General features: G+C 37.8%; 2 protein-coding genes across 2 annotated transcripts; one reads left to right on the top strand and one right to left on the bottom strand.

The window, feature by feature from the left end:
* Positions 1–3: 3 nt before the first annotated feature.
* On the top strand, positions 4–13,857 carry LOC107189004 (myophilin). The gene is made up of 4 exons (XM_015577432.1): positions 4–150; positions 11,982–12,118; positions 12,202–12,406; positions 13,041–13,857. Exons 1-4 carry the CDS (start codon positions 94–96, stop codon positions 13,209–13,211), a joined length of 570 nt encoding a protein of 189 aa, XP_015432918.1. The 5' UTR covers positions 4–93; the 3' UTR covers positions 13,212–13,857.
* A 172-nt stretch (positions 13,858–14,029) lies between these two features.
* On the bottom strand, positions 14,030–15,200 carry LOC107189077 (probable 28S ribosomal protein S6, mitochondrial). The gene is made up of 4 exons (XM_015577511.1): positions 14,878–15,200; positions 14,484–14,623; positions 14,228–14,392; positions 14,030–14,153 (listed from the first exon to the last, which is right to left on the bottom strand). The coding sequence occupies exons 1-4, from the start codon at positions 14,920–14,922 to the stop codon at positions 14,060–14,062; spliced, it is 444 nt and encodes a 147-aa protein (XP_015432997.1). The 5' UTR covers positions 14,923–15,200; the 3' UTR covers positions 14,030–14,059.
* Positions 15,201–16,138: the final 938 nt, after the last annotated feature.

Below are 16,138 nucleotides of genomic sequence, written 5' to 3'. Positions count from 1 at the left end.
GCCATCGCAAAGTTTGTTCCCTCCGGACGTTCTCCATTTTCCTTTTTTTTATTTTGATTTTGGTTTTTACCGGTGAAACGGGTCGAGGTACTAATGATGGCTTCAAACAGGGCTGCCAAGTCGGGTTTCGCGGCGGAAGCCCAACGAAAGGTAAGGGACCAGTATCTGTGTTCTTTCATCTTCTTTTCGAATTTTTTCCACCTCCCTTTGTTCGGGACTGGTTTTGTCACCGTGACCCACTACCGACCATCCCCCCGAGGAAGTCGACCTACTGAGGGTGACGCGCACGCGCAGTCGATGGGGTTCGTTGCACCTGAACTCCTGTCAGATGAAATGATGTTTCCACGGACTGATCAATGCGATGTGGAGGATGGCAGTGTATTCAATGGAAATGAGGATTTACGATTAATATTCGAGAATGTTCATCGAGAGTTCACATTTTTTTTTTTCTGTGCGTATTGCAGTGAAAATTTTGAAGATAATAATCTTGTTAAGGGGTTGACGGAGAAGACAAACTAGAGGTTATTATTGATATTTTAATGAAAAGTGTATACTGGATGATATAGTGAGATTCGTGTGAGTTTTAGATTCTTCGGTGAATTTTTTTTATTCTGATTTGCAATAATAATTTTTTTATTACTTAGAGGAATTACTAACCATCCTTTCATATATGTTAGAAAGGAATCGATTCATTACCAGGAAACAAATTTTATGTTAGAAAACGTGATGTTCGTATTGACATTATAACGAAAACACATTTTCAATATCGTCCCCTTAACAAGACTTATTTTCTCAAAAATACCGTGTACTTTCTACAATTCTTATATAATGTAAATAATTCTACCGCTCGGTGCACTTTTTCAAACGTTCGCGTATTGTTTATTATGAGAATTCGAAAAGTAATTTTTATGTTAACGTTAACTCATTTTCTCTTCATTCATTCCCATCGTCAATTGATCGGTACAAGTTCCCTATATTCTGTTTCATTCATTCTGTTTTTGTTTTTTTTTTCCATCAGTGATTCACGAGAGGAATTTGTGGACAGTAAATATTATGACAGTTTAGTTGCGATCGAGGGAACACTAGGATTATTCGCGTGTTTGACTTGGATCTAGGCGTACGTGTCAGACAAGCGTCTGTAGATCATGCCGCTCGTATCAGAGATATTCCATGACGCTTATCGCAGAGTAAGCCCTTAAGTAATTGGAATGCACGCTGTGTAACATGAAAGCTGGTAAAATACCATTTACACGCAATTTCAACGTCGGAAAATATTTCAGAAATAGTTAACACCGTTATCATTCCGCATAATTTTTCACGGAATTTACAATTCTGGAAATAAGCCTTTCGAAGTGTCTCTCTACAAAACAAAATTGTTATTACATGAGCCTTTAGGAAGCTGAATTATATCAACGTCAGTCTCTATAAATTTCTCAGTGTCTACACTACTAACAATAATTTTTATATGTTTCAAATTTGATAAGATAATAATTCCGCCTCGTATCTGTACATCGGATTAAATTTTATAAAAATAATGTTTCTAAAGACAATTCTCTTTACTTTACTTTGTGCACATGATCATTTTGACTTTTTAGACACTCACATATTCATTTGTTATAATTCTTTCAAGACTTTTTAGTCCTGTGAAGAAACATAGTTTTCCATGGCTTCGTATAAATCCTGGACATATTATTTGCTACGGTGAAAACTCTTGAATGGTGCAGTTTTATCAAAGAAATGTGCAAAAGTGTAATCGTGTGGCGTGCACACAGAGTGTGATCTGCACACATAACTCAGATAAGTCCAGTGTGAGCGTAGGATTTATGCAATATTTACAAGGTTTTGATAGGAGTGTCCCCTTGTCGGAACACCTGAGGATGTATACCGTGCCCACCTTGAATTTGCAGGCAAGTTCACCGGCAACAGCTGCGGGCCAAACCTTTCTTTCGGCCGGGGAATTAAAATGAAACTCTCGAAACATTGCCAAAGAAGGGAGCGTCCCTCACAAAACTCGCTGGCCATGGTACACTTCTTCGATGTAATCGCGCCGTCATTGCCTCGGTAGTATTCCTAAAATATTATGATAGTTCACGTAACGATTACAAAATTGAATCATTAAAAGTTTGCTTACTATTACTGAAACTCAATCTGTTAATTAAATTCATTCAGATAACTGCAATTTTTTGTTCATTACAATAGTGATCACTATTAATTAGTTGTATTATTTTTATGATTCATAGTATACAAGAAAGCAAAACACCAATCATTTCTCAATTAAAGACAACAAATGATCCAAAATTGTACTCTAATAGTAGATATAATTTAGGAAGAGATCACAGATGTTTATTAAATTAATAAACTTTCAAATCATTTTTAATGTTTGGTCTAAATACGAATTCTACTGATCTCTATTGTCATTCGGTTAAACGAGAAAGGAAAAATCGTGGCACAGTTGCACCGTACTCGAGACAGGGTGCAAGTGTCCATCTCAGATAATTAATAGCGATAGCGCTCCAATCAGGGAACACTGTTACACCGTGATAAGCAAAAAACAAGGTACACGACCATCTGACAATTATAAACAAGAGGGGAGAAAAAATGGGGCAAAACACAAGGGGTCCGTTGTGTCTTGGAGGAAAACCGGTTGGTTTTGTTCTTCGTCGTAACAATTGGCGGGTAACAAGTCCGAAGGACGCTCATTATGGCACTCGTGTAGGAACGTACGCTCATTACGAAGATACGCTTATCGCCGTTGAAATGCAACGGTTCGTTCTATTTCGTTCACCGCCAGTTTCGTTCCACTTTTTGGGGAAACAGGGCGAGTCGAACGATTGCGACGTTCACAAAAAAATGTCGCGCACGCTCGATTACGGGACTCGTGGCGATTACGTAATGAATTGGATAGAATAATCAGTCGTCCCGTATGCACGTGTTAGTTACACGGTGTAACTATAACGGTTCCAGTGCAGCGAAAGGTCGACGATAATATTGTTATCGGTATCTCGTGGCATGGTCCGCGAACCACGACCACCTTTCATAATTACCGACCCTGTTGGTTCAAAGATTTCTCGGAAATGATTCACTCGTCAACCACCCACGCGAAATGTCACAACCATGAACATAATTATTAATTAGACTGCGATTTTTATGCATTTATAGCCTAAAGGACTCTGTGAAATACAATAAAAAACAAAACTTTCATCAGATCCAACGAATTTTCTAGTTTACTCTGAATCCAATAAGATACTCAAGAGGGAAAATAAATTTCTACGATCGCTCCTGTCTTTATAAATTACTTTAAAAACTTTGATTTTGCATAGAAATCCGCAGTCTAATTATTATATTCTTTTAGTATATCAGTGTTCCTAGTTTTTCTTGCCTATGGAACCGATTGATACATTAAGCTACAACGGAATTGTAAGTCTGTGGTCAATTATTCTTTTCCATCTAACACGCTTTCTAAACCTTTTTTCTTTTGTCAAGTGTATTATGCTATTAGCCTGCTGTTAACTCTTTGTACTCCAACGGCGCTGCTACAGCAACATAAATCTGTAAAATCTACGTATTGTTGATTCAATGCAAACTAAACTAACGAATAGAATTTCCATTACAAGTACCATTGACAAGTGTCATTACTAGACTGTGGATTTTTATGCAAAATTACATTCTATAATGTAATTCACAAAGACAAGAGCAAACGTGGGTACTTCTTCCTTAAATATCTCGAGTTGCAAATAAAACAGCAAACTCATTGCATCTGATAAAACTTTTGTCTTTGATTGTATTTTACAGAGCCGTGTTGATTATTTTTTTTGAAACAAGGTATCCAAGGGGTTATTATTAGTTGAATTTCCGTCCACTAGTTTTTTTAAAAATCCCATATGGCAGCGACTTTTCGTTCAAAGCTCTAGAGATAACAATTATAGACACGTGGTTCCGTGAACATCGTGGCGATGAATGTGCAGTATTATGCCCCGGATCTAAAAATAGGCGTGCTTCATCCCTGAGGAGGATATCTGTATTAGCCACAGGAAGCGCTATAAAGTGGTTTCCGTTTTAGGAATCCTATAGACGCCACGGGGAACTACACGCGTCTTCGAGTTTCCGTTCGTTCAGCTAATCATCGATGTTAGACACACGCCTATTCCCGGTTGGTTCCTCTCGTTTCCGTAAAATTCCCACGTTGGATGACCATTTCTACCGCTCATCGCCGTGTCGATCATTGAGATCTCCGCGTGAACCTAGGTTCGATTCGCGATCGAAAAGAAGGAAGTGACTCGACACCTTTATTTCACATTCGAATTTGTTTTATTTTCTCTTTTCCTTTGTATTATACATTTCTTTGAAACAACAGCCGCCAGCTTATTAATATTGATGCGATTTTTATCGTGCACCCAAGATCAGATAAATATTTTTTGTGTTTTAAGTGGGAAATTCATGGTTGTTTCTCGACCGTGAAATTTGTTGTCTAAGGGTCGTGGGAATTTTATTACTGGTAATTTCAAAGAATGCAAGGCCACGGATAAAGGGTGGGCTCTGAGGTCTTCGCGAATTGGGTCATCCTCCCCCAGACCGGACGCTTGTATAATTAACTTCACTCCAATTCGCTTAATCTATTTGAATGATTAGTTATTTTCACGCCATTATTAGTCACTCGTTCGAATATGAAACCATTTAAAAAGTTCACACTTCTCGTGTTATTTCATACATGAATGGCGACTAGTATCTGATATGCAAGGAGGAATAATTTAGTTAGCACAATTTCAGCACGCTTTAGATAGCATAATTTAGATTTCCATTACGATACAGTCTGGCCCAAACCATTTTTGACTTTAGCAATTGAAAACAGAAATTCTATAATTACCTTTCACTGTCACTGTTTTATTTTTTTTATACCAATAAGTTTACCAATAGGTGATTCATTATTGCATTTAATAAACTTGTAACATATTACTAATTCTAATCACCATCCAGAGTACCTACTAATATTACCACAGCATCATAGACCTTGGATTTATCACAAAACAAGCGTTAAATTTGCCGAAATACTCTAAGATCACTGGTTGACAGTGCTAATACACCTAACGTACGGTTATATAATCATTGTAAACTACATTAGCTCACGTTGTAAGCTTCATTAATGTATAACATCGTTTCCTTTCACGATCCATGAATATTACAAGTGACTCCCAAGCCTTCCAGCGGCAGTTTAACTAATTACATAGAAAGGGCTTCGTAACGTGTTCCAACAAGGATCGTCGGATTAAGTAATAAATCATCGGGTGAAGGCGAACGATCGATAATTAAAGTCGACTCGGCCAGTTTCTTGACAAGCATATGACATAAGGAAGAAGCTATGCCTGAGTGTGACTCACGGACAAGAGAAAGTTTCCCGAGAACGGAACCGTGGCTTACACTTAACCTAATCGCGATACATTACCCCGAAGACCGTGAGATCGCACGATTATACCCTCCGTGGTGGTTTTGCCAAATCAGCGTCGTATACTCGGAACGTTATCACTCGTCATTCGTACATGTTCAGAACTGTTCTACATTTCTAACGTGACACATAGACCAGAATGCAATCGTTGGAAACACTGAACCTCGATAGTCGATTAGATAAAGTTAGACTATCGTCGATCCTAGCGAATAGGGTAACGTCACCAAGCGATCGTAAATAAATTTTATTTGTTCGACTGACTGTTGGGCGACACGACTTTAAACAAAATATATCTGTCGCCTGTCTTAGCCCCTTGCCTTATAACTAGACTGCAGATTTTATGCATTTATCCAGTATTCTAAAGTTCAGTATACTAAAATTGTTCGGTAAAAGTACATAATTCTAGAGACTAAAGTCGTCAAGAATATTGTAAGGCAGGGGGTCAATTTAATTAAAAGCATTTTTGTAATCACTGAACGATTCACGAATATCTGTATCTGTGCAGTCAATCAACTATCGGAACACAGTGTTTCCAGCCATTGTATCCCAATCTATACGTTACCAAAAAATGAACGGTCCCAGCGAAATTTACAATGCGAATGATTTTTTATTCAATTACTCGAACAAGTGCACCGATCACGGTTGCGTTCGGCTCGAAGTTAGGGGGACTTTCGAAAAGAAAATAATGAAGAAATCGTACTAAGTGAACAGCAATGTTTTCAAACGACTCACTTAACCGGATAAAAGTATTCTATTGTTCTCGCATAATACGTGGGGAGCATTCCAAGAGAAAACGCGAATTCCCCAGTCTACGAGGAAGTCAACAATTAGTACCGATTACTTCTTTGACCACGCGAAGTTTTTTCGTGAACTTTCCACGATGGCACTTGTAACGGCGATGTTTCGTCGATTGTGTGCATACCGTCGTTCGTGGGACGCTCGAACGAATCACAAGGGAACCTCGTTTCCTAGTTTTCATGGAGAAATCGAGCAGAAGGCAGACGTCCACGTACGTCTTGATTTGCTTAACGGAATTCGTGTTGCACGCTCGGTGTCCTTCGCCTCTATTGCCGTTTTGCTCGGCCTCGTGCGTCAACTAATGATTTGTTGGACAAATTTATGGCTGTTCGAGGAGTTTTCGTAGATGCAAATCGCAACAGCGAGGTATTTCTTTCGATATTTTCCCTCCCTCTCGTACCTTTTAAAATTCTACTAAATCCTGATGATTTTGATATTAGACTATCAATTACGATATTGACAGGAAGGCTATTGAAAATGAATGAAGGAGATCTGGCACGGTTTTCTGAAGTAACGTAAATATCCTGCTACGAGGCTGAAAGTAAATGAACGAAATATTGGAAGATGTGGATTAATGTAAAGAGCAGGTTGATTAACATTTTTCTGTTTCGTCAAGCATTGTTTACTATTGCTTTTGATAAAATGGTAATATAGTGGTGATATAGTCCTATCTCGACATTATTTCTCAATATCTTTGGAAAATAGTGGTCGTTACTAATCTATTATAACTTTTGTAATTTTTAGTAATTCTTTTTTAAAGTCTTCTTCCTTGGGACAATTAATTAATGGTAAAGAACGAATGACATATTTTTCATGTGTTCGAGAAAGAAGTTAATATATGAATGGGTTGAGAATATGGGACATTAGGTTTGGAAGTGACACGAATTACATTAAGATCGAGAAATTAGATTAAGCAGTTTTAGTCAAAGGTTCGTAGCGATTGTGTAACACTGACGTGCTGGTAAGTGACTTCATTCAATTTGCACAGTTCCACGTGCTAGCACCAGCCAGTGATGCCTTACCTGTTCTGGCTTCATCTCGTTTAGAGGCCCTTATATGGTCGACACCAAGCAACAACCTTCAAGGTAGCTCACAATTGAAAACATCTTGCGTATAAGTGAATAAGCCATGCTGAAATATCGCGAGGCCTCGTGAAGTGGGTCGACGATCTTTCTCTCTTTCTCTCTCTCTCTCTCTCTCTCTCTCTCTCTCTGGGAAGGTGTGTGCTCACTCGTAAGAACAAAGTTCGATTTTTTCGGCACTGGAAACAGCATTCCTTAAATTCTTAAAAAAAGACTACCAAAAAGAAGTCAATCATTGAATAAGCAATCGATGGATTATTAATGAAACTAGTATAAATTCGGTAAAAACCACTAGCGAACAATAACATTTTTTTTATTTATAGAACAGAAATAATCGAATGTTGCAAAAAGTCTGAAAAGAAATTTTGATTACAGTCTCGTGATTACAGTGTTCACGAATTTACGGACAATTAAACGAATTTTCACGCTCGCACGGGACGAAAAGCGAATCTACAAGCACAGCTGCCTTATAGAATTCTTAGAAAGTGGGTCGTGGATCGTGCCGGTATCAAATCGATACGCAACGAGTTCGATCTTCCTTAAACGCGATCCACCATTTAAGGTGGATCGTCGGAGACGTGATCGTTTCGGGGGCAAATCTTCTGTCATCGAGGCGAGTTTCTGCACCGAAATGGAAACTGGTCGAACTGGTTCTCCTTGCATCCGCGATCAAGGTGGATCGACGTAATCCGTGTATGTATTCACTTTTTCCTTCTCGTTTTATGAAACTGAAACTTGGGCATAGTGTACATAGTGTGTCTGGTAATAATTCTCATAGACGAGAATAGTTTAGACATTTTTATTTTATTTCATATATGTTTTTAATTCTTATTCTTATCAAATCTTAAATTGCCAACCTGAAACTGCAATATTAATTCGTGACAGAACGTTATATCCGACATTTCTCAGTGAATAAAGAAAAGCCACGTCAATAATTCATTTAAAGTATACAATTTAACCTGAGTAAAATTAGTGCCTTGTACGTCGTATCTTCCTGAATTTACTGTGTTCTGCTACCAGTTAGATATCGAGCAGCAATCGCCAGACTGTTGATAGATAAGAATTTCCTTAAAAGAAACTGTATCTGTACTATCGAGTTCAAACACCAGTTATCGCTAGATCGATAACTAATTGGCCTGTCAAACATCATGTCACGAGGAGACAATTGCTCTTCGATCCTCTTATCTTCGACAACGAAGAATTACCGCCTGCAAAGCTGTTGTGACTTTTAATTAGAATTTTCTTGATAATCTCAAAAAGTAATAATCGTATCGCTTTTATTCACGCTTCATTATTATTCTTTTGTTTCTCAATTCGAAGATAATTGAACCTTCAATCCGATGTGCCAAGTTCGAGGATCTAGGGAATCGTTACTGGGCCAATCAGCAAAATTGGTTAAGAAAGTTCGTACATACCACGGTCAATAAATTAATCTAACTCGACTCGGTGTAAACGAGGATAACGATTTCGTCGGTGAAGAGGCAATTCCTTCGAATCGCCTCGTGGTTCATCGATGCCCAAGCTTCTGACCCAGTTTACGTGACCGTGAACGAGAGAACGTGCCATTAAAAGCGTCATCGTCGCGCGAGCGCTGGTACATAAGGCGATCCTTTAACTGCCAAGCACTTGCCCCCGGCCAGCTTTTCTGACGCACTCGAATCTCGCCCGTTTGCAACAATTCGCAGCAATTTGCATTCGTTGCTCGAACCAAATGCTTCCGCGGCATGAATTGTTCAATTAAAGTCGATGATTAAAAACCTGAATCGAGATTGAAAACTCGTTACTGAAGAAGATCGTAGTTGAAAACGTCTGAATCGGTTTGGAATTTCTTTCGGATCCACGGTGTGTTTTCTTTGTATCATCAAAAGAGGTAGAATGATCAACTTAGGATAGTACAGTTCGTGGATGTTCGTCAGAAGAAACGAGAAAAAGGATGCAGGTGAGGGTCCGTTATAACCCCACATAATTTCGAACACAATGGAACCCACCACACCCTTCGAACTTTAGAAGCCTGTTTGAGAAGAGCCGGATCCAAGATCGCTTGGTATGCTGTGGAATCTATAGGTAGACGTCACACCCTGTCCCTAAAACTTCTCCTCTTGCTGTTCACTCTTTATAAAGTCCCGGCGTGATCTTCTTGGAATTTAATATAAAGATGACTATTGTCTCCCGAGTGGTATTCCAGCGGATAATCGCATAATTATTTCTCTTCCATCCTTCCGCACCATTTTGAGAAGTCGTAAGTAATAACGAATGATACCTGCATAAAAATCTGTCATTTGAATGGAAGCATTGTCCTATGTTATCTAAAGAAGGTAGTAATATTTACATTGTTAAAAGCCGATGCGAGTTTTACTTCGGTGAAAAACTGTTGTTTCAAAGATAAATTATGGGTTGAGTGACCTATATTGTCTCACAGCTTTAATATTTATCATTCGTCTACCAACTGCAAAGTCATTTTGATCTATTTCCTTCCATTCTGTACTTAAAAGTAGCAAAATGGTAAAAAGTCACACAAAGATATAAGGCAAATCATCCTGTTTTATGTAACAGTAATTATTGCAAACATTACTACCATTTACATTTAAAAAGAAGGTATGAATGGATCCTCTAGCCTACAATTTGTCTCGTTGATCATCGAACTAGAGCCGCCATTTTTTCGTTCCGCACCATCAACAGGATCCTGCAGATACATGTTGCGGGTACACCACGTTAACGTGTGGTCATTCTTTTTTTGGTCGTTAATAAAATTATCGCGCGCTTACTTAATATCTATATATAGAATTCACGCAGTGCTACATATTATGAGTCCGTATCACCGAGATAGTGGACGCTGAACGAACCGATTTGAACGTTATCGTCGAACATGAAAAATATTTGCGGGAAGACAGTTGCGAAACCGTAGCAACGGTATTCACACTTACCTGTAATCGTCATACGATTTAAAATTAAATGCACTGTCAGAATGATAGGATTCTCATGAAAAATTGTGGACAATGTGAACCCTAGGATCATCACGGTTGTGGGAACATTAAATGACGCCATTACTGATTTCAATTTGAAGCTTAATTTATTTTCTCTACGTTTTTCTTCGGAAATAATGTATTGAATTAGAGGAAAATAAGTTACTGAATGGAGTAGCTCAATTTGATGTATTTTGTGTATTCCAATAAAAATGGCGTCCATTACAATTTCCTTTAATTCCATAAAGTCTAATCAGTGGTAGAATATAAGAATTTACGAAATTCGAATTTTTCAGTTAATCGAATGGGAAGTGTCTTCTAATCATCATCTCTGTTTCTAAAGCGAAACATCTCTTATAGATCTAACAGACGTTGAATCGGTATTGTATTATTCTAATTTACACGATCGAGACGCCTATAGACGTTTTACGGGGCGGAATACATCACGATCGAGACACCGTATGCCTAACGGAATATGCATGCTGCATCAGGATGAATACGACGGTCCAAGCATACGAACCTTTCCTTTTTAGGCAGCCTTATACGTGAATAACTGTGCGTCCATTGCGCGTTCTCTACCGGTCTTCCAGATACAATCTTTGTCAACAGGACGCTTGAGCGACTGTGGCACTACAAAATACTATATTCGGTACCGTAAAATACACGCGCATGGCTAGGTGATTAGATAAAATTGGAAAAAAAAATGAAAGGAAAACTTCATGTTCCTCTTGTTCAATGAACCGCCAAAAAAAAACCTATTATATTTTAGTAGTCTTGATTCTCCACATGGGCACTTTATCGATTATTCTGACGAGTGTCATTACATATCTTAATAACTTTCTACAAATCACGAATAACAAATTTTAATAGAAAAAATCGACATTGGATTTTTATTCCTTTATGTCAATGTTTTCAGCGTGTACGTTTGAAAATGAAGGAAAACAGTGACACGGAAGAGTTCATATCATGAATATAAGAGTAAATGCTTGAATGTAATAGAAAACACGTGCATGGAAAATAGGAGGATAAGGAAACCCATGTCCATATTTGTAAACCTTCCCGGTGTAGGTGGAAACGGGTTCTTGAAAACGACACAGAAAAACTTTCACCGAAACGATGCTCGCGTTTACGCGGTGAATTCGTGGGCCGTGTCGAAGAAACAACGGGGGAAGTGTTCAAACAAGTTGGGTCAGTGACTCCGCAGGCAACACTCGTTTCGCAGACCCTACAGGATGTGTTACTTGGATCACTGGCACATCGTATAATTAATAACAAGCAGCGACAGAGAGGCTCGTGCCCCTACGAGCTTGAAAGATTAATGGAAATCTCGTAAATACGACGACGAATAAAATGTGCAACAAATAAATATCAGATCGAACGATTTATGACCTGGGTTCACTTTGCGGAGCCTATTAAAATTCTCTATCCATTACTAATACGATAATGAAATACACAAAAATGTTAATATTTATGAGGTATAAACAGCACATTTACGGCATAAAACACGAGGATTATTATTCAACCTTATTAAAATTTCATTCGGTTAAAGTTATAAATTAATGTATAATCCGTTCCTAAATGATAATATAATGTTATCTAATGACTACTGGTAGACTATAGAATGTTATAGTTCTTTATGGATTATAGAGATTTCGTGGAAACACCCGATTGAAGATCATGAATCTGGTTCTGTTGCAGATCAACAGTAAATACAGCGAAGAACTGGCGCAGGAATGTCTGGAATGGATCAAGACAATCACCGGCGAAAATATAAGCACCAACGGGGATATGGACAACTTCTACGAAATCCTGAAGGACGGCACCCTTCTTTGCAGGTATAGTTGGACCTCGTGAAACGACGATTAATGATTCGACCATCGATTTCTCGATAATAATTCCTGTTTTTCCCGCTTTTCAGATTGGTGAACGACATTAAAGAGGGCTCGGTGAAGAAAATTAACAAAACCAGTCTCGCGTTCAAGTGTATGGAAAACATAAACGCCTTCCTTGAGGCCGCCAGGGCACTGGGTGTCCCGGCTCAAGAGACATTCCAGACCGTTGATCTCTGGGAAAGACAAAATCTCAATTCAGTCGTGATTTGTCTCCAATCCCTTGGTAGAAAGGTAGAACACATTTATTTCCAGTCGTCCAAAGAATTATACAAAAATGTACATACAAAATGCCATGTAGAATTATCGAACCGTGACATTTTTCGGTGATACACTGTGCATATAAATTAATTATCCGCATGAGGTGGTAATATATTATAATTTCAAGAGTTCCTTGTTACAAGCAGTTTCTTGGAAAATTTTGCATTCAGAAATTATTCATGATGTGGCGGTATTAACTGATAGAAATGCATATGGATTGTATCCTCGTGTAAAAATAAATTAAAAACACGAAATGAAGTTTCATGTTGGAGGTTGTTTTTCTAAGAAAATGGAAATTGAAGAGTCACTAAATTCGTGTGCCATTTACTATGATTCAGAACATGACTCTTCCTGTCTAACTGTTCCTACTTATTTTAAGTACTAATGTTAGTTGAAAGTGCACTAGATGAATTTTCGAGAAAGGTATTTTCTACGATTTCGACTTATTTTTGTACTAAGAATCAGCTAATACGCATTTGTACCATTGATACTACCACACTCATGATGTGTACGAAGAAAAATACATGGGTGTCTAAAAAGGGCCCAGGCTGCTTCACTGTTTGAAACAACTTCCTGACATTGTTGTAACTTAAAATTTGCTTCCTAGGCCGGCAACTATGGTAAACCAAGCATCGGACCAAAAGAGGCGGACAAAAATGTACGTAACTTCACCGAGGAGCAATTAAGGGCTGGTCAGGGCGTGATTAGTCTACAATACGGCAGCAACAAGGGTGCTAACCAGAGTGGAATCAACTTTGGAAACACTAGACATATGTGAAAATGTTCATCCTCTCATTGAAAAAGATTCCATAAATTCACTCGCCCCCCGTCCCCCTTTATTTTATTTTCACGATGTACTAGAAGTATAGACAACGTTCGTCGTACAACAATCTTTCTTGTCGTGGTCCAAATTATTCTAAATGGCGCACAACAGACACGGTCGCGCGTGAATGATGCACCAGATGACTTTCTATGCATTTATACTAGGATGCGGTATAGTACGCGCATACCTGTAGGTATGTTATCAGGTTTTATGTATTGTTTTGGCGAATCGAGCAATCTCAAATGTTACACAGCTATGCTCAAATTGTGAAATTGAAGTCTATGTCTTGGACAGTAATGAGTATACTGTTGATCAGTTGTGAAAAAGATAAAAATGTGACTCACTGTTTGAGAACTCATGTAGGAACAAAGTATCCAAAGTTAGATTATGCCACTAGCAAACATTGGACAAAGTGGCTCTGCATTTGTTAAATATCTTGTATAGATTATAAAACAGAGTTACTGGTGCAACTAGCTACTCTGTTGCTGTTACTGTGAAAACCCCTTACGAGTTATAATGTAACCAAATTATACTTTAAAAATTCCTGTTATACGTGAGATAAAAGCTATTATAATTATTGTATAATGATAAATGATATATAATTATATTAAGTATTTTGTACAAATATTTTTTGATGATTATAAAAATAATTTTTCATAATGTATTAATGATGAGTTAATAAACCACTCCAAACGGACATAAATAATTCTCCAACTTCCTTCGTAACTACCAGTAAATGCTTTATTTTTTAATAATATGTACAAAGTGTCTTGACATCTAATAAATAATATCGAATATATCAATTATTGGAAAGGATAGTAATCAAGCCCAGAATTGTATTTGAACTCGTGCTTCTTTTTTCTGCGTCCTTCTTCTAATAACTTCAATATACTAGGTCTGAAACAAAAAATTCATAAAACTGTCCATTTGTGATCTGTGAGGTATATTACACATACAAATAAAATAGTTACCTGTAAGCTGGAGGTAATAACTCTTGTTCCAATGTACATTCTTCATTCGATTCTATTGGATTTTGTTTATATATTCTTGTCCTAATTACATCTATATCCCTATTAAACTCATCGCTAAGTTTCATTAATGAAGTTGGTGGAACATCAAAGCAAAAGAAAAAATAACTGAAAGCAATGTACAATAATTATTTTATAATAACAATCTGACAGTAACTGCAAATAAAATTATTCAGTTGATAGAAACATATTAGCTCACCCAGCTTCTCTATGCACTTTGCCATGGGAACTTGCTTTACATGGAAGCTGTTTTTCTCCCCAATTTTCAATTTTCCTAATAATACCACCTGTTTCGAATATTGTATCTGCCATTCTCCTCAAAACTCTCGAATAATCTACCTATAAACACGATCTATTGTTCATTTGCAGAAGAACCAAGTCTCATAAAAAATACAAACAAAACACAATAATAGAATATTTGCATAATTTTTTTAAACCACCGCTTAAAACAATGTTTTCACGCTTATGTTAAAAAGAAATTTTACTGTTTCTTGGTAATAAGACATAATATGTACAATTGTATAACGAGTTACAGGTTAAGTCCATTCTAAAAGAAACAAAACTTATTTAAAAAACGTAATATATTGTGGTACCTTATTCATAATACGCAATAATATTGGCATTTCATAGGTGGGCATGTTTGCGAATTACTTTTATTTCAAACAAATGAATAAAATAGACCCAACAGTCAAAACAGTTCTCCACTCTACTTCAAGAATGAAATACCCCACGGCCTGTTAACTCCCATTAGAATAGTGTGGTGACCACACTGTGGTCTGAACAGCAGCCAGACTGAGAGCTTTCCATTTCTTATGGATCCATGATATACAGTATCCTCTGTATTTTTTCCAATGCTCTCAAATTATATTTCTGGACCCTCTGAATTAATTATGTGCATTAACAGCTACCGATTGCTACCGATGTAGTATTTTGAAGTATTATTATTAATTCTTTTATACGTGATGGCAAGTGACCCAAGCATAGACATAGAAATATACATAGAGTTATATGCCACCGACACCATACAGGTAACAGCAGCAGTATGCCGTAAAATTGATGAAACATGTTAATTTGTTGTAACCACCGACTAGGTATAGAATAGACCTATCATCCAATGTTTTTTTCTGTCCCACGTTCATAGGGCTGCGTAAACCTGTTACCATTTTAGTGACAATAGCCAATGTTACTGATAAAGCATGAATTCGGAGAATTGTTAGTACAAATGAAGTGTTATATAATCCATTCATATTGCGTGTGTCTATATGATGTGACGGGAATAAAAATATCCGATGCTTCAGTTTAAGGGATAAATATGACAGTCATGAAACATGAAACGGAAAAGTATATATTTTTTCTCTTAACTACAAGACAATTTATTCTAAATGCATCGTTAATGGACATTTTATTAATGTTACTTTTTACATGTTCTTGTTTTATTCGTTTTTATATCTTGCCTTACATTTGTTTATTTGTAACAGATAAATTCAGAATAGATGTAGTTTCATAAATAGTTTATCAAATCTACCTTTTGGCCGGTGGCTTACAATTTCCCTTGCGGGAATGCCTTACCGTACTGAGCCATCTCGTGGCCGCAGGGTTCCGGGAATCGGGTGACGTCACGGCGTGCGAGCGAGAGCGGTAGAGCGAGCCGTGGTATCGGTGCTCTCCGTCGGTGTTGACGGGTGCCGAGGAATTTCGGTGGTCTATGGGAGGGAGGTGTGCGAGCGAGAGAGTACGGTAGAGCGTGCCGAGTATCGGTGCTCTCCGTCGATCCAACGCGCTAGTGAGTTGCGTCACCCAGTTTATTGACTTAGCCGTGTACGCCGTGTACCAAGGTCGTACCATCCCGTGCAG

The sequence above is a fragment of the Dufourea novaeangliae genome, unplaced genomic scaffold (genome assembly GCF_001272555.1).
Source record: "Dufourea novaeangliae isolate 0120121106 unplaced genomic scaffold, ASM127255v1 scaffold125, whole genome shotgun sequence".
NCBI classification, from domain to species: domain Eukaryota; kingdom Metazoa; phylum Arthropoda; class Insecta; order Hymenoptera; family Halictidae; genus Dufourea; species Dufourea novaeangliae.
Note: the sequence above shows the minus strand (reverse complement) of the source record. Positions and strands in the feature narration are given on the sequence as shown.

Excerpts from the sequence above, each read along its gene's own strand:
- LOC107189004 (XM_015577432.1), top strand. The coding sequence starts at position 94 with ATGATGGCTTCAAACAGGGCTGCCAAGTCGGGTTTCGCGGCGGAAGCC. Across the intron at positions 151-11,981 it reads CGGCGGAAGCCCAACGAAAG|ATCAACAGTAAATACAGCGA; the intron begins GTAAGGGACCAG and ends GTTCTGTTGCAG. Across the intron at positions 12,407-13,040 it reads TCCAATCCCTTGGTAGAAAG|GCCGGCAACTATGGTAAACC; the intron begins GTAGAACACATT and ends TTTGCTTCCTAG.
- LOC107189077 (XM_015577511.1), bottom strand. The coding sequence starts at position 14,922 with ATGCCCACCTATGAAATGCCAATATTATTGCGTATTATGAATAAG. Across the intron at positions 14,624-14,877 it reads TATTGCGTATTATGAATAAG|GTAGATTATTCGAGAGTTTT; the intron begins GTACCACAATAT and ends TCGTGTTTATAG. Across the intron at positions 14,154-14,227 it reads TTATTACCTCCAGCTTACAG|ACCTAGTATATTGAAGTTAT; the intron begins GTAACTATTTTA and ends TTTTTGTTTCAG.